This window comes from Lutjanus erythropterus, chromosome 8, assembly GCF_056507025.1.
Source record: "Lutjanus erythropterus isolate fLutEry1 chromosome 8, fLutEry1.hap2, whole genome shotgun sequence".
Classification (NCBI taxonomy): Eukaryota; Metazoa; Chordata; class Actinopteri; order Lutjaniformes; family Lutjanidae; genus Lutjanus; species Lutjanus erythropterus.
Genome location: NC_139324.1, coordinates 27,615,651 through 27,633,758, shown reverse-complemented (window position 1 = coordinate 27,633,758; position 18,108 = coordinate 27,615,651). Strand labels below are relative to the sequence as shown.

The window sequence follows — 18,108 nt, the reverse complement described above, 5'->3', positions numbered from 1 at the left end:
AAATGAATGCTGATTGTACCTTTTCCCCCTGAAGACCAAAGCCAGATGTTAATGTGTTTTTTAGAATAGCTGCCTAGTCTGCTGCAAAAATAGAAGTAGACTTTTGATTTCAAATGCATATGATCCCCAGGCAAGGGGGCATTTTTATTTTATTTTATTTTTTTATTTTACCTTGATTTGACCAGGCGAGTCATTAAGAACGAATTCTTATTCACAGTGGCAGTCTGGCAAAAGGCAAGAGCCTCTTGAGGAAAAGGGGGCAGGGACTAAAAGGGTAACAAGGGGGCAACTGTAACACTGACTTTTTGAAACAAATTTAAGATTATAGTCTTGTTCTTATTGGTGAAAATGTATCAGTTTTATTATTAATTAGAGCAGATGACTGTGTTGTCAGCTCCTACAGCTTAATGACCATCTTGGCTGCTGAAAAGATGAGTTACTTTCTGATGTTACCCTAAAATACTGTGTACTTTTTATTGCTTTTGACATGATACGACCCTGTCCCGAATTTCCCCTGTTCTCGTCTGGTCACCCTGAGAGAGTTATGAAGGAAAATGTAAAAAAAAAAAAAAAAAAGAAGTTAGAATTGCTCCTGATCTCCCCTAAATCACAGAGCTAAAACCAGGGATATCACGCTGACACTACGTGCAGAATCATAACCTGCAGTCACACCCTCAGTGTTTCAGAGTGAAGCTGCGCTTTGAAGTGTTTTGCACAGCAGGAGTAAGTTTGTTTTGCCATACACAGGAGGACTTTGTTAAGTGAGCCAGACGTCTTTCCTTCCCTCCCTCAGAAGCTGAGCTGGTGCTGAGTGTCATTATGAGATGTTGTCTCCAAGCGCCTCCTTCGTGCAAATCAAGTTTGATGACATCCACTTCTTCGAGAACTGTGGCGGCGGCAGCTTCGGGAGTGTGTACCGAGCCAGGTGGATCTCCCAGGACAAAGAGGTGGCAGTGAAAAAGCTGCTCAAGATTGAAAACGAGGTAGGAGTCATAATTGCCTGTGCTTTTCATATACTTTTTAATTGTCAGTATAGTAATCATTTTAATTGCTACCCCATTTAGGGGGGATGTAGTGACTTCTGTACCCATCACTCATGGTCATTATACTCCCCCACTCTTAGAAATGTGCTGCAAAAGAAACATTATTGCCAAATGAAAGAATGTATTTTGCTCTTGAAATCTCTTTGAAAGCTCGGGCTCATTGTCTTAGAGACAAAAAAGAATTATCTTTGAAATCGTTTCAGGCAAATTGCATTACATTTGTTGGCCTGTGATAAGATGTTCAGAAAATTATTCATCGTTTCTTTTATGAAATTGTAAAAGATCACAGATATCCATTCAACTTCACTCAACTGTTTGAGAGATGATTGTTCAGTGAAAATAATAATGTAATCCTTTCACATTGAGGCAATTGTTCATTTAATTATAGTGTTTGGCTACAATTAAATGAACTGGTTTTGTCAGGTTTTTGTTCACTCTAGGAATGGCTTCACAGTGATCTCTCTGGGCCTCTATGTTATATTAACATGTATTTATATACTCTTGCGTTCTCTGTAGAGATGGAAATGTCTGTCGATCAGTCAGTCCACCTCTTTGGTCCAAACTGAGATATCTCACCAGCTCTTTCACGGATTGGTGTGAAATTTTGTACAGTCATTTATTATCCCAGGAGGATGAATTCTGCTGACTGTGGTGATCCCCTGAGTTTTCCATCATGACCTCAACTTTTGTGTTATTTAGTCCAGTGTCTCAACAATTATTAGATTAGATAGATTCCCATGGAACTGATATCTGTATTATGCTAAAATGTTTAATCTCAGTAAAAGATTGATCATTATAGGTCATTTTTAAGTACTTATTTTCAATAAAGACCAGGAGAAAAATGGTTGAATTTAACCACTTTTGTTTATCAAGGCACACAGGTAAGAATTTGACAATGAAAAACACACAAATATGTACATTTCCACAGATAGATTTAAAAAATGTTAAAGGAAAGACATCACTCTGATGCACATTAAATACTGATGAGCTGACCTGTCATTTTTACTAATTTCCTCACCGTCTGCACTCATTGTCTCACACCTGTTGATGATGATTGGCTATTTGTGTGTCTCTTGTAGCGCCCTTCATGATCATAAAAAGAGAAACAGACATAACATACAGAGCTGCAATTTGTGAATTGTCTCAACAACATTTGGATGAATTGCCTTGAAGTGAACACTTTATTTTTTGGACAAAGATCTGGAAAAGTGACATTCCCATCAGCCTCAGCTGTACTTTGTGTTGCTCTTAGTTCTAAGTACTAATTACCAAATGCTAACATGCTAAAGTAAGATGGTGGAGAGAACATTATGCTTCCTTAGCATCAGCATGTTAGCATTGTCATTGTGAGACTGTTAGCATGCTTACATTAGCGTGTAGCTCAAAGCACCGTTGGTCGCCAGCGTGGCTGCAGACTTACATCTCGTCTGTAATGATTTTCAAATGTTTGTTTTCTCCTTGTGTGTTCTTTGCTCAGGCTGAAATCCTCAGTGTCCTCAGCCACCGGAACATCATCCAGTTTTATGGCGCGATTCTTGAGGCTCCCAACTATGGAATTGTTACTGGTAAGATGTTTCTGAATACAGTTTGTCTTGCATGACTGTATTTCACTTGTATTTGTCTTAATTACTCCACATACACCAGCAAGCCCTCTTCGCTCTCTCAGTGCTAGTTTCCTGGTCATTCCTTCAATTAACAAAAAAAATCTGTTGCCTTCAGATCATCTCTGGAGTGACCCTCATTTACATGTAAAAGAAGCACATTCAGTTGAAATCTTTTAAGCAAGACTGAAAATCTGCCTTTATTCACTTAAAACTTAGTTGGGTCCATCATCTTTTTAAACATCCTTTTAAAAATGATGTTTTTAATGTGGTTCTGTCATTTAAAGTATTATTATCTGCCTGCCATATGTTTTGTCCTGTGTATTCTCTTTAATTGTAAAGTTTAGTCAAGTTTATTATAGCTCGATATCACAAAGTGTGTGTCATCAGGCTGTACATGAATGTTAGGGTAAAATGCAACAATACACAATATGCACATGAAACTTTCTCACATTTGTAGCTGGATACAGATCAAAATATAAATATGGGCAAAAATTCATACAGGTAAACGTGCACATAAAACTAAGCCAATTGTCATGTAAAACAAAAACCAAGGGAGGGTGAAGACTTGGGTGTGATGATAGATGTGTTTATCATGAGTCAACCAAACTAGTAAAGTGTATTGTGACCACGCTGCATGGTGATGCTGCACTAAAATTAATTGAATGATTGATATTGACCATATCATGTATACAGTAAATCGCATTAACAATCAGTGTCCAACAGATCAACTGGGTTACATCACGATAGAGGACGCAACAGCTGACTGTGTTTGCACCATTTGCAGTTTGCTCAACACTGAATGATGCAGAGGTTTCTATGGAAGCATTAGTGAATGCCAGAGGGTTCAGGAAGTGCACACATTGATACAGTAGTTGTGTGCCCCTGTTTGTTTTTGTGTCTAGGTTAGAGGCTGAGAAGAATGAAGCACATGCAGCGAAGGGGCCCTCAATGCCTCTGTTGAAACTTTCATCAGGCAGGAGTACAGAGGCTGTCCTGTGGAAATGTCATATACGTTCTTTTTAGGGCTGCACAATTAATTAAAATATTGTTGAAAACAGTTTGATAAAGGTTAAATGTGCGACAAGAGGTGCTGCAGAGATGCATGCAGCCTTAGTTCTTACTGTAACAGCATTGACCTCCCCTCTCTGTTCTTTAATTAAGACCATTGATTGGATACTTTCGTCACCTTACACTCCTGTTTTGGGCAGTTTCTTAATTTGCCTTTTTACATTGTTGTCTAATTTTGTTATGAGTGGGATTTTTATTAGTTTTTTTTATTTATTTTAGGGCTTTAAAATAATGATTGCTTTTACCATCACAATTAATCCGTCAGTTACTTTTCTTTAATATATTTCGGGGTGTTTTTTTTGCTTGAGACAACTCTAGATAGACAGGAAAGGGTGCAGGAAGAGAGGGGGTGACACAGCAAAGGGCCACAGACTGTAATCGAACCAGGGCCGCTGCAGTGGACTGACAGCCAGGAGGTAGGAGGGAGGAATGCACATCAATACTGGAGAGGTGCAGACCATGGAAAAGCACAGCTTTTGGGGGAAAATGGTTACTTATTTTACCAGTGTTTTGACAGGACAGTCTTCTTCACTGTGTTGAAGGACAAAGCAGCTCAACAGACATTAAATGGAGACACAGGTGTGCTCCATCAAGGACAAGGGTGTTTAAGGATTAGATCCAAAACAGTTTCTCTCAACAGACTTTTTTACTTGTGGAATATCATGTTGATTATTTTAGCTCTCCTTTTTAGGAACCTTGTCTGATCCGGGGGCATCAAGAAAATAGTGTGCCACCATCAAAATGTCCCAGAATCCAAACTGACATTTTCAAAGTCCTTGTTTTGTAGCATAGCTACACAATTAAATGGAATATTATCCAATATCCAAACAGCAGGAGCTGCAATTTTTTGATAAAAGAAAAATGTATTTTGTAGATATTCAGTTTACAATAATATTGTCTGACCAGACGCACACTGCAGGTATAAGTCTGCCATTGGTTGCTTGTTTCAAGCAGCATTGTGGCATGTGTAATTTTTTTTTCTGTTTTCCTTATTAAACAGAAAAAAGTCACTGTACTCCTTCTGAATTCTGAACTCCATCTGCAGTGTCTTCATCACCCCCAGAGTCATAGTCCTGGCAGGAGCCGCTGCACATCACCAAAGTACTGTATTCCCCATTGTCAAACCTGCCTCCATCGGCCTCGGATGCGGTGTTTAGTGCGCCCAGTGCGCCTGGCTGTTGCTCTGGTGCCCATTGCCTAACCCCCTTAACCCTAACCCTCACCTCCTGCCCTGGGCTTGAGAACCTTCTTCTTCTGGTGGTCCAAAGCTCCTGTGCAAACAGTGTAAACACCAACACTTCCCAAGGCTCCGACCCCTAGAACCTTTAGCTGCATGGCTAACTGAGCTAACTGAGCTAACAGCAGCTACAGTTAGCAGCTACAGATAGCAGCTACATTTAGCAACAGTTAGCAGTTACTCTGGTGACATGCTGCCCCCCCCACTTGGTTGTAGAATGAATTTGACGTGTAACTGTAAGTAGCCATGATATAACCTTGCAATAGTGGTGAAATGGTAAATAAATAAAGAAACATGTCAAATAAAGGCAGGTAAATCGTTATGATCCCATGAAGGGAATTTGATATTCAACTGCCATTAAAATTACCACAAATAAAACAAGTCAAGACAACAATGGGAAACAATAAAAACTAAAAACTATAAAACAGTAAAAACACTTTAATACACAGGATAAAAAAACTGGGAAAAAAAAGGCTGAGTGTGTAATTGTTAAAAATGTCAGTTTATCTCTACTACAGTATTTCTCTATTGTTTGGATGAATTGTTAGAAACAAAAGGCTGGTTCAGTTTTCAAAACAGTAAATGCAGGCTCAAAATTGTGTTGTGTTGTCAAAAACCCTTCATACAATTAACAAAATTAGCACCTAAAAAGAAAAACCTGTAACAAAATACTCACTCAAGATAAAAAGAAAAAAAAAACGTGATCAAAACATTCATAAACATTCATTTTCTTTAAACACCTTAAGTTATTTAATGCTGATTAAAAATGAAAAATAAAACCTGTTTGCAAAGTCTGTTTTCTACTGCATAACATTCTTATCATTTAAATCATGACATAGACCATATACCATTCTGAAATAATTAGATCTGTTTTTTGAAGAATGGAGCGTGATACTGAAACGCTGCATTGCAGTACATCTTGTTCAATATGACACTTTAACAAAGTTGGGTAACTCTATGGATTGCCCCATCTTACGCTCAGCTCCTTGTCTTGCAGTTACATGTACCCTTTTTTTCTGTCTGCTCATGTGTTCAATGAGATTGAGGGGCTTTACTGACAGAATTTGGCAGAAATGGAATATAATATTCATAAGCATGTTTTCATTTGTGTATAATCACCTGAAAATAAGAACTGTTGTGTGTGAGAGAAATACCAGCAATGTAAAGCCACAGAAAAGTGCTTTATGCCATAGTTAGGGGTAGTTATGTTACTTCAGTCTGCTTTAAAGTGTGTAGGTAAGCTGAGGGTGCAGCTTAACAGTAGCTTAAAGATTGTGTGTTATGTTTGCTAAACACACAAGAGGAAAAAAAAAAAAAAAAACTAACCACGCCGTCTTCCTGCATTCTTCACCACAGAGTTGTTCCGGACTCTGAAAAGGTATTTGGCAGGTATGAGTCAGTTAAAACAGCCTGAAACCAGAGGGCTACTGATGACAATTTGTAGCCGTGAATCTTGGCGTGCAATCACGTTGATTGCTGAATTGGTGTCACAGGTGGAGTAACGTGTTGGAGCCATAATGCACTGTGACCCGAGGGTGTTTGCACCCTGCAAGCTCACTGCTAGATACCACCAAATCCTGTACACTGGACCTTTAAATGTTATGCAAATATTCTTATGGTATGCATTTTTTGGCGGACTGGAAATATGTCTCAACACTATATAAGCCCCACGAACCAACACACGAACAACACGAACGTACCTTAAGCGACTTCTTTCAGTCCAAACCAGCCCTGCAGTTCACTTCAGCTCACTTCAGCACCAACGACTCGACAAAGACGGAAGAAAATACCATCCTGTCACCGTCCTCTGGCTCTGGTGGCTCAAAAATGTCAGAACGAGTCCAATAAAATCTGCATTCGTGTTTCAGGTCATTTTCAGGTCATAATGGTGTTTGACACCGAGACACCCTAACCCTTTTTTAATCATTCAAATTTGGCTGAGGGGTTAATAACACCTGTTTCTGTGGCGTGAAAAGCTCACAACACATATTTATTGTTTCTTTACACAAATTTAAACCGCTCAGTGAAAGCAGTTGAAGTTGTGATCACCAAATTTGCAGTTTCAGGGCATGACTTGCAGAATTGCATCTGACCAGGGGAGGAAGACTCAGAGCACATGGCACCTTATCAGACAGCCGCTGTAGTATTTTACAGCTGTGAAAGAGAAAGCTTTTGTTGTCAAGGAGCTGGCCGCTGTCTCTATTCATCAAAGCAGAATCTAATTAGCACCAGATACAGGAAAAAGGTTTATGGCCAACCTGACCAAGCCATGTCCACATTCATCAGCTCTGTTATAAATTTCCTCTGTCTGTTGACATACTGTATAGCCTCAGGCTGGACAGTTGCCTCTGTCTAACAGCCAATATCTGCAGCCTGTCTGAGACACCTGTTTGTCTCCGCTAACAATATCTGCTGCCACTCAGCAGTCCCATAAACATAATGAATTAAGCTTTGTCATTGTTTTGGGGTGAAAGTACATTTACCTGTGAGACACACCACAGGGCTGTTTGTTGTTTCGTAGAAGCCGTTTTAAACTTGTCTGTGACATTAGAGGTGGAGGAGGAGGAGGTGGATGTTGAAAATGAAAGTGGAGTTTTCACATAACTACAGGTAGCCTATTATCTGTGGAATGTGGTTGAACGTTTTAAGGTTCAAAAAACAGAAGCAGACAAGTCCTCACTTGCACACATATGTAGGTTAAGTAAGGTGAACTTAGCTGTCGCTGCATGTTATTTAAAGACCCCGCCCCCCATGACTCGACTCACCCGACCAGCAGGTAAACCACAGTGTTTGTTTTACTTCAAGTGGCTCATTTCAGCCTCTCTGTTCACCTCTACAACTTGCCAAATCTGTCATTTAAATAGCAGTGCACCACAAGCAGGTGCATCTGGATCTGAAAGGGAACGAGAGGCGACACCGTGATTGATTTCCTTCAAGTTACACCCAAAACACACCTATGATTAACTAAGAGACTAAATACACCTCTGTTGCGCCTTGCACCTTAGTTTGCAAAATGTTGCAGGATACACCCTAAATGGCCCCTAGATAGCAGTGTTGTTACCTGATTGTATAAAAAAGTAAACTTTTAACCCCTGTATTGTGATTTGTATTGTATTGCCAATTTCTTGCTAATGCACAGCCCTGCTGGGAAATACAATGCAAACTGGTTTAAAGTATTTTGCAACTATTTGAGTTTATATTCAAAGTAAAACATGGTTTTGTTGTTCTGTATTAACATTTGTTACACGTTTATTTTTCAAGCCCAGTGGTGTATGTTTGGATTGGAAGGGGAGGGTGAGACAAGGTGTTTGCATCATTGAATGCTACACACTGGCTCTTGTTAGTCACATGTTTGTGTGTCTACTGTCAGCCATATTTAGCTACACTGCAAGTGAAAAAAAAAACTCATCCAAAAGCAGTCTCATATGATAAAATCCATTGGTGTATTTTATGATAGTTAATTAGTCTCCTGTCTTGGTGCCGGTGCATGTTTACATTACTGTGCTGGTTCATAATTGGGTTATTATGCACAAACAGAGGTTTCCTGCTGTTTTAACTGGTATGATAGTGCTTGTTTATTCAAGCTCTTTACCTCATAAGATCTCATAAGCTGTCTGTCTGCAGATAGCAAAATGTTGATTTGCTTTTTTTTACATTTTACAGGCTTTTACAGTGTCAAGCCCTTCAAAAAAAATGTTTGAAACTTTTTAAAACAAAGCAGACAGTCTATTCCTTTGTGTTTTTTTTTTTTTTTTTGATAGGTTTGATAACGTGGGCTCTCGAGGGGACAGGGAAGCTCATAATGTTCACTTACACTGTGACAAATTGAGCTCACCCACAGCGACGGTTACAGGAGCAATCTGTAAACACAACGCTGTCAGTTGGCTTCCAGGCGTCCTCTGGCAGAATTTCAATTTTCAATTGTTTTCACATAATGCTCTCACATACTGCACTCACATGTACAATGTAACGCCTCGAGAGGGCAGTTTTGTCACCGTAAGACATTTCACCATCGCGAGCTGTCAGTCACTGATACACTGCCGATGATACGAACTCACATTTCTCCACAGAGTATGCCAGTGGCGGGTCGCTGTATGATTACCTGTCCAGCGATGAGAGTGAGGAAATGGACATGGGACAGATCATGACATGGGCTGCAGAGATCGCCAGAGGTGAATATGACAGTTTTTTACCTCCGTGATTATATTACTGGATAACTGCTTAATATCTTTGTATTAATTAATTTAAAACCTTTATTTTTGCAGGGGTTAGGAAATTAAGAAGAAGTTATTTTTGTCCTGTTTACAAAATAACAGCAGGTTACACGTGTAACATGTAAAATAGTGCTGGTTGCTATAATACACTGTAGGTACATGCATTTAGAAGACAGGATGAACTAAGATAAGATGTTACGCCTATCTTAACTTTAGACTTACAGGAAGTTTTAGTAATGTGGTACCTTCTATCAGCAGATTGAATCAGAAATTTGGGTAAAAAGTTTGTCTTAGCGGTGAAAGTGTGAAACAGTTTTAGGAGGCAGGAAAGAATGTTTGACTGTTTGCAGCTGGTTTAAGACCTCGTTTATTATTTGTCATCACTGATGTTGACTCGGGTGACCTGCTCTAGTGTGAGCAGGCAGTGTAGGTGTATTTTTACATGGAAACATAAATAATCAAGTGTTAAGGAGTCTTGATGTTGCTGATTAATGAATTCCCAGCTCTGGGTCTCCCTCAGCTCATTGCTACGCTACACATACAGTATTTCAAAACGGTGAGGAACATTAGCAGTTGAAGGGTGTATTATTTATTTCCCCATGTGATGAATCAGAGCCACCAGTTTGTAAGAATTTCCAGTGAAATCTCTCTAAAAAAAAATCTTTGTTTCCGTTTTAGGAATGCACTATTTACATTCGGAGGCCCCTGTTAAGGTGATCCACAGAGACTTAAAGTCCAGGAATGGTAATGGATTTGAGTTTCAGCATCATTTTTTGTGTCCAACACATATTAATTCATCTACACGTGAATGTTTTGTGTTCTTTAACACGTTATTTTCTCTTTCAGTTGTTTTGGCAGCAGACAAGGTTCTTAAGGTAGGTTTTTATTATGACTTGTGGAGTTTTAGCTCAGATTTCCCAGTGAGTCAGCTCTGATGTGGTGATACTGTCTGGTTAACTGATGGCTTCAACTTTTATTTCAGAATTTAAAAGGAATATGAGCATAAAATCTGGGTGTGTTATTTACCTACAGTTTGTGGACACAAGAGGGCAGTGACTAACTTAGCATGTACAAGAAACCACTGACTGCATCACCGGTGTGATTTACTGTACTGTAGGTGTTTTATTGGATGAGACTAATCGATAGGACATTTAATAAACTCATAACAATCCACTGCACGTTTTATTTGCAAGCGAATCGGTACATATTATAGAAAACTGCTCAATAAATCCAGACATATTTTGAAGCCTCTTTTTCTCTGTAAGTGTCTGATGAATTATAGATATAATTTTCTGAGATGAAACAAGAGCGTATTGTTCCAAATTGCATTTGCATGTGACACTGCATCGATGAAAATAGCAACAGAGTCAAATACAGTAGAGTAAACACCAGGGATACCACATACCAGGGAGGTCACAACAAGGAATTTCCTGTACAAAAGTAAAGAAGATGCAGGCTGTGGAGCTATGGAGCTTGGTTTAAAACTAAACATAGTATTCTGTAAGAAATATTGCATCTGGTATTAGAACAAAAGCAATGTGGATTGGTGAAGCATTAAGCTGGAACAAGAAAAAAGGACACGCAAGAAACTCTGCACTAAGATTGTGAAAGCATCGATACTTTTTCTGTACCACGTTTAAAACAATACAGGTACTAGTACGGTTAATTATAGTAGCAAAAGTACAGAATCTGACTCCCAGGTGTTTATTAAAATCATTTTCAGTAAAAAATTGAAATTAAGCAAGATATTACGTGTCTGGAATCAATTGGAGCTGCAGATGAAAATAAGATGAAACTACTGAACATCTGCTTTTAAAATGTCAGACGTCTGTCGATGTGTGGAGGAAAATGACAGGTGTTGGTTTCAATTACAGATACACAATAAATATTGGGGTTGATAAATCATTGCCCAGTGATGGGAAATTTATATTATCATTTATTATTCCAAGAATGAAATTACAGCCAATAAATATTGGCTATAATAATATCTGATCTGACAGATTATGTCGAAGCATTTAATTTGAATTTGTGGGCAAACTGCTCTATAAAAGCCAGATTATATTTGAGCTTTATGATGAACTTTATAAGGAAATAAAATAAATGAATAGAATAAATTTTATTTTAAATTTGAAGAGTCAAGAACTGTGATGGCAGTTGGATTTGTTCAGGTCAGAGTGGTGGAATATTAAATCATCCGTCATTGATCTCGTAGATTGATGACGTGATTGATGTCGTAGCCTTTCTTACCCTCAGGTGTGCATAAACTACAGGTTATAACAACTTTTTCTAAAATATAAAAATGCACACCTTGGAATTTGTTTGCACTGTAACTACTATGATCTATTATTTGATATCGCTGATGGAATGTGTCCATTTTTTAAGTAATTCCCTCCTCTGCATACTATTTAAAAAAAGTGCAGTAGATACCCACATTTGTAGCATTTGCTAACTTCACCAGATGCAATTTGTTTAGTTGCAATGCTAATCTCAATTCTGTTTTCATCACTTCAGATCTGTGATTTTGGGGCATCTAAGTTCCTGACCCACACTACACACATGTCACTGGTGGGCACGTTTCCCTGGATGGCTCCAGAGGTGATCCAGAGTCTGCCGGTGTCTGAGACCTGTGACACTTTCTCCTACGGTGTGGTGAGTGACAAGAAGGAGGGGTGGTGAAAGCAGCATTCGTGTAACTCATACCTCTATTTATACATTTCAAGTGGTAAAGATCATTGTTTTGGTGTTTGTTGCATTCTTCAGAGTAGGTATATCTGTCTAGGACAGTTTCACCTATTTTTCTTTTTTAAATACTGAAATTTTATTATTTTTCTACAATAATAATGCTGTCATAACAGGCCTGAGCATGTCAGGAATAATGTAGTCAGCAGGTCACCATTGTGAAATAAATAACGATTATTCGTGTGATTCACGTTGGAGTCTTGAATCATCCTGAAGAGGTTTATTTCACAACAGTGACCTGCTCATTATATATTATCCCGCTTATTACATGGCGACTTACCAAAAACAAAAACAAAAGACACAAAATGTTAAGATTAAAATGATTTTAGTTATTTATTTATATTGTATTTTTCCTCCAGAGTTTATGATCAGAACTGTGTCCATAGCAACGGTCTGTTCTTCTTAACAACAGTATGTTGTTACAGAAATAACAGAACTTATAATGCTCTGATTGACCAATCAGAATCAAGTATTTAACAAAGCCATTTAATAATATAAAGTGATAAACAGATGAATATTAATTAAAGTAGTATAAAAGCACCAACATTAATCGTAGAAGGATATATTTTACGCACGTGCACACACACTTTCTTACACACTACTGCTTCCATAATTGTAGAGGGGCCTCTGGAACTTTCCAGTCTATTGTGCCACTTCCTCTTCACTACTCTCATTTCCTCTCCTTTCCTTGCATACTCAGAAGATTTCTGCAGACCAGGCATACTCAAATTACTTTATTAGACGAGCCAGATTTGAAAAAAGTTTAGTGCCAAGGGGCCGGATGTTTATATTTCCTTTGTCTGACCCGTAAACATACGAAGTTAGATGTGTACCTTTTTGTTGTTTTCTCCACTTTATTAGTTTTCACAATTGGAAAAGAAACATTATGTACAAAACTTGCCATTATAGATCAGAAGGAGCTTCTTGTTTTATTAAATGTAATGTTGCATTTCATTCTCTTAAACTCTCCTAAATTCCAACCCCAATAAGACTGCAAAAAGTCACTTTTAGTCTATTTATACAGAGTTCATAAGTTGTGGTTTTTAATTTTGATTTTTCCAACATACAAATTTATGTCTGTTATTTCTTTAATTGTTTGATAAGTGCTATTGATGCACATTAAAGATTACAGAAGTTAATGGCTTTGATGAATAAAGAAACTCACATGCTGAGTTGACCAAGTTGGAGCCATCCAACCCGATTTTGCTTTTAAAGGATGATCTGATGATTTTTTTTTTTTAAATGGAGCCTTTTTAAAATAAGTGTAAATAAGATCATAATTGAGCAGATATTTAGGAGAAGATGTAATCATACCCACCAATTGTCAGACAGAATGTAAAAATTGCATCAAAGGGAAAAATCAGGGAAAAATTCGATGGCAGTTCAAAGAAATTGGGAAACTGACTTAGGTAGATCATTGAAAAGTGAAGAATGGGATCATATCAGGAAAAACCTTCACAAAGCATCCAAATCAATTAAAGAACAGAATGATCAATTATAATTTTGTAAATAGAACATGTTTTAATCCCTGTTAGATGTAATAGGGTGGGTGGATCTGACTCGGATCTTCGATGGCATTGCAAACAAGATAAAATGGGAAAATTTTACACAACACCTGGGTAAGATTATTGACTATACTACTCATTATTATCCAGCACTGTACCTTTGAAATCATACTGCTGATGGTTTATAAACAAGTTATAACAACTGGATGCAGATGCATGACAGCTAAAAGAATGATAGCAACTAACTGGAAGGATGCAGATCAGCTGAAACTTTTCAATAAGGAACAACAACTGTGGAAAGTTATAATGGACATTGTTCATGAAATGCTTACCTTCCCCAGCAGGAGACACATAAACAACATAAATTGTCAATATTTATTTTGGTGTATAGTTTTTGTTTAGCTTGTCCTCTAGAATCTTATCTCACTAAGCAACACAAAAATGTCTCTTATTTTCTATTCTGTTATTGTGTAAAAATGAAGGGAGTATGCTGAATGCATTTGAAGAAATTGCAGTTAAATCACTCCACCCGTCCAACTGATATTTTCATTTCTGCATTTCTTTTTTTTTTTTAAGTTGACAACAGCAGTGATTTGTACGTTTGCATAAGTATCAGAATCTTAGAAACATGCATTTGGCTTATTCTGAAAACTTTCTAAATACTTTTGGAGGTATTCTCAAGCTGTAAATCACTACTGGTTAACCGCAATCAGGTTAAAAATTGCAGTTTCTACTATATATGATTAAATTACTGATGTAAATTCCCAATGAACTGACAAAAACTGTTTCGTCAGATGTGTGTAGGATTTTTACAAGATAAACAGATAATGTTTATGGTTGCAATGAGTGCTTTTTATTGCAAATTTAAAGTCTGCAGTTTTCCTCCTCAAACACTTTTCTAAGAGGCTCATTTCTATAGTAGACCACATTCATACATGTAATGAGAGGCAGCTGGAAGTGCAGAAATGCAGAAATATGGTACACATATACAACAGAGCGTGTGGGTGTTTGAAAAATGGCTCCTTCACCTTTTCATGATCTAATTTTTTAAGATGTCTACGCAGGTCGTTATGTCTGACACTGCTGAATACTCACTGAGTACTGTTATTGTGCTTCAGAAGTCATGGCAGCCTTTAATCATTGTTGGAAATCTAAAATGAATCTTTTTGTCTGTTTTATATGTTGCATTTTGTCTCGGAGAAAGACAGAAACATGTTTTTAATGTGTATTTGTGTATGAATACAGCTGCCACGTAAGTAGATAAAATATACTTATCTGCTCAGCAGTATTTATGTATTACCTCTGTGAAAGCCAGACACCCAAAGAGGCAAAACACAAGATTCATACATGTTGTGTATGTTGGCAGAGCGCACACATGCATGCGTACTTTACTGACCCTCGTTCTTGACTTCTGTGGCAGGTGCTTTGGGAAATGCTCACCCGTGAGATCCCCTTCAAAGGCCTGGAAGGTTTACAAGTGGCCTGGCTCGTGGTGGAGAAAAATGAGGTACTTCAGTGTGTGATTTCATGTTTGTACACAGTAATGACCCTCAGAACTGGGGAGTCATTATTGTCCAGATGAATAAACTTTCCTTCACACTGGATCAATGTTTTGGATCATCAGTGATTTTAGAAATATGTCAGGAACACTTTTTGACTGCACCTTAACGTGGTTGTACTTTATTCAGATCTTATGTCCCTGCTTGGGTCATAGGTGTGAAATATCTGTCATGGAAATAGTTTGACATTTTGGAAAATGTTCTTATTTGCTTTCTTGACGAGAGCCAGCTGATGGTTAGCTTAGCTTAGCATAAAAAGCTGGAAACGGGAGTAAACAGTGGTGGCGCTTCCCTGCTCTACATAAACACGTCTGGGGACTTTCTCAATGGGCGACAAAGAAGTAGTCTATATCGGTTACGGCTTGATTCCAGTGGGCACGGAGCTGATCGCTGCCGTTCTACACAATGTTTGTGATTCCACCAGCAGCGCTGCAGCACATCCCAGAAGGGGCTCTCTGCTCTGCTTAGCTTCAGATATACCTTATCTATGTTTGATGGATACGACATCAGTCACAGAGCAGATCAATGGGGCAGAAAGTCAGACCAAGAAAAAGCGTAGAGATTCTGGTCAGTGTTCAAAATAAACACCCTTTGCAGACTTGTGATCATAAAAACAGACAAAACAGGAACTTATTTAACTATGTAGCCTACTTATCCACGGAAGAAGCACAAAAATCAAAGAAAGAAGACCAAATCAACAAAATCTGAGCAAGTCAGCATTATCAGAAGGACAAAAAACACACTCTGCTTTTGATACGCTGCTGGTGGGACATGCAGCGTATGTGGACGTGGGATCAAAACCACGGACCAGACGTGCTGTGCCCAGTGGAATCAACAGGCTACTGTTTACTGCATTTGTAAAATTTGACATGTTCACCTTCAATGAAATGTTTTCTTCTTTCATAAGTTTAGTGTAAATGGTGAGACCAATTGAAGCGGGGTCTTCAAACAGATTTGATTAGATGCTAATTTTCCCGTGGGGCACAATTAGATGTGAAAGGTCGTCCACTTGAGTTTTAAATGTTTCAACTTCAGCTAAAGATTTGTGCTTGTCCCAGAACTTTTTGAATTGGCTTCACATAAACCTCCACTGACTAGAGGAAAAAGGAGAGAGACAGGCAGGGAAACGACAGGAGGACCTGGAGTTTCTGGTGAGTTCAGTCAGAGGCGTAGCTGCCATGCAAACACACAATACCGCACACACGGTTGGTGTGTATGTTGTTAGCTAGCTTACGGCTAAAGTCTGCACAGTTGGTGCATTGGCTGCTTGTAGCCAATAAATATGACACAAATGGTCAAAAGGTGAACATTTGTTTCGCCTTCTGTCCAAACACCTTTAATTTCACCAAATAACGTGTTATATATCATTTGCTTAATCCATAGAAAACTGAAGTTTATTTGCTGTTAAAGAAACTTAATTACTTACTTGAGGCTGTCAGTCCTCTGCAGCGGCTGCTGCTTCGATTCCCACCTGCGGCCTATTTGCTGCGTGTCATCACCTCTCTCTCTCTCTCTCTCTCTCTCTCTCTCTCTCTCTCTCTCTCCCCCTTTCCTGTCATATCTTTAGCTGTCACTGTCACAATAAAGGCAAAAAGCCCAAAAACTACTCAGAGTATTAGTTACTTTAAACCATTGACGTCACAGTCACCTCTCCAAACTAGGGCTGTAAATTTTGTGTGTTTTCCTGAACCATTAGCTGAAAATGCTAACAATCGATTAATCATTAAGAATTTATAAGACACAAAACCCATTGTTTTTTCCTAATTTTCTTTTTTTTTTCTGTTTTTCCGTTTTTTTTTTTTCTTTTGAAAGTAACCAAGTAGATTACATGGTGAAATGAATACTTAAGTACAAGTAGAAGTAGAGACTTGAAAATCATTTACTCATAAAAGTACAAGTACCCCCAAAAACTACTTAATTACAGTGGTTTGAGTATTTCTAATTAGTTACTTCTAACCCTGCCAAAAACTAATGGTTAGCCACCGAAGCTACGATGCCTGTTTGTTTTCATAGTGTGATGTAGACACATAACAGTGGTTCTTACTCATTTTATCTCTTCACGGCTGATAAAAGCACCAGAAGTCGCTGAATAAAACACTTCAAGTAAGATAACGTCACTAAGGACAGCAATGTTGGTGTTGATGACGTATATTGGGTGAGACGAGAGATGTGGTTCTCTATGCAGTTTCACACAAAACTCAACTAAACTACGACAAACTGAGACTTTCTTGACTTGTAAAATTGTTTTAAATGGACAAATGACATATGTGTAATTTGTGGCACAATTCAAATGGAATCAAAGACCTTTCTACACCAGAAGGAGAGGGACATTTTTCAGTTAATCTCAACTTAAAGAGAAAGTGAACAAGCTCATTCCAAAATGTCAAACTACTCCTTTAAATTAGCGTCACTTCAGTGTAGTTCAGTTCACTAACTAGCAGCTCATCCTGCAGCTGACTGACTGACTGTGTGCGTGTGTTTCAGAGGTTAACCATCCCCAGTGGCTGTCCCGCCAGCTTCGCCGAGCTCTTGAGGAGCTGCTGGGTGACGGATCCTAAAGTGAGTGATCCACTGAGTTACAATAGCATGCAAATTAACAACACATGTACGTGTCATTTGAATCCCACACACAACAAATGTTTGTATGTTGATTTAGGCAAGGCCGGTGTTCAAGCAGATCCTCTCTACTTTGGAGTCCATGTCTAATGACAGCCAACTTCCTCAACAGTGCAACTCTTTCCTTCACAACAAGGCTGAATGGAGGTAATGAGATCAGCCATTCTTCGGGCCCAGTAAATGTATTTATAACTCTCTTTTTTTTTTCACCAATATACTGCCTCAGCCTAAGGAAATGTGCAACTGTTTTCAAAGAATGATGTGGAAATGTAGCTGACGGGGGCCGTGAAACACAAAAAAAGACTTGAGATCGTGCATATAGATCTTTAATAATTACACTGATAGCTACATAAAGGCATAAAAACCTCCAAAGAATCATCCATCTGGATATACTTCCTCTCTTTACCCATAAGGCCCTAAAAATAATCACCATCTTTTTCAAGTAGAAGTGTTTAATTGGGTTGTATGAGCAGCTGGAGGTTTGGTGATGTTCAGCACAGCCTGAGTCTCAGCTGTTACTTTA

At 38.4% G+C, this 18,108-nt stretch overlaps 1 protein-coding gene across 1 annotated transcript in view; it reads left to right on the top strand.

Moving 5' to 3' along the window:
• The first annotated feature begins 800 nt into the window (after positions 1-800).
• map3k20a (mitogen-activated protein kinase kinase kinase 20a) overlaps positions 801-18,108 on the top strand; it is a 38,163-nt gene continuing 20,855 nt past the window's right edge. The window contains exons 1-8 of the mRNA XM_084725138.1: positions 801-983; positions 2,521-2,608; positions 9,023-9,124; positions 9,845-10,041; positions 11,678-11,815; positions 14,831-14,917; positions 17,454-17,528; positions 17,626-17,732. Coding sequence (XP_084581264.1) covers positions 825-983; positions 2,521-2,608; positions 9,023-9,124; positions 9,845-10,041; positions 11,678-11,815; positions 14,831-14,917; positions 17,454-17,528; positions 17,626-17,732 — 953 coding nt within the window. The 5' untranslated portion in view covers positions 801-824. The remainder of the gene's footprint in view (positions 984-2,520; positions 2,609-9,022; positions 9,125-9,844; positions 10,042-11,677; positions 11,816-14,830; positions 14,918-17,453; positions 17,529-17,625; positions 17,733-18,108) is intronic.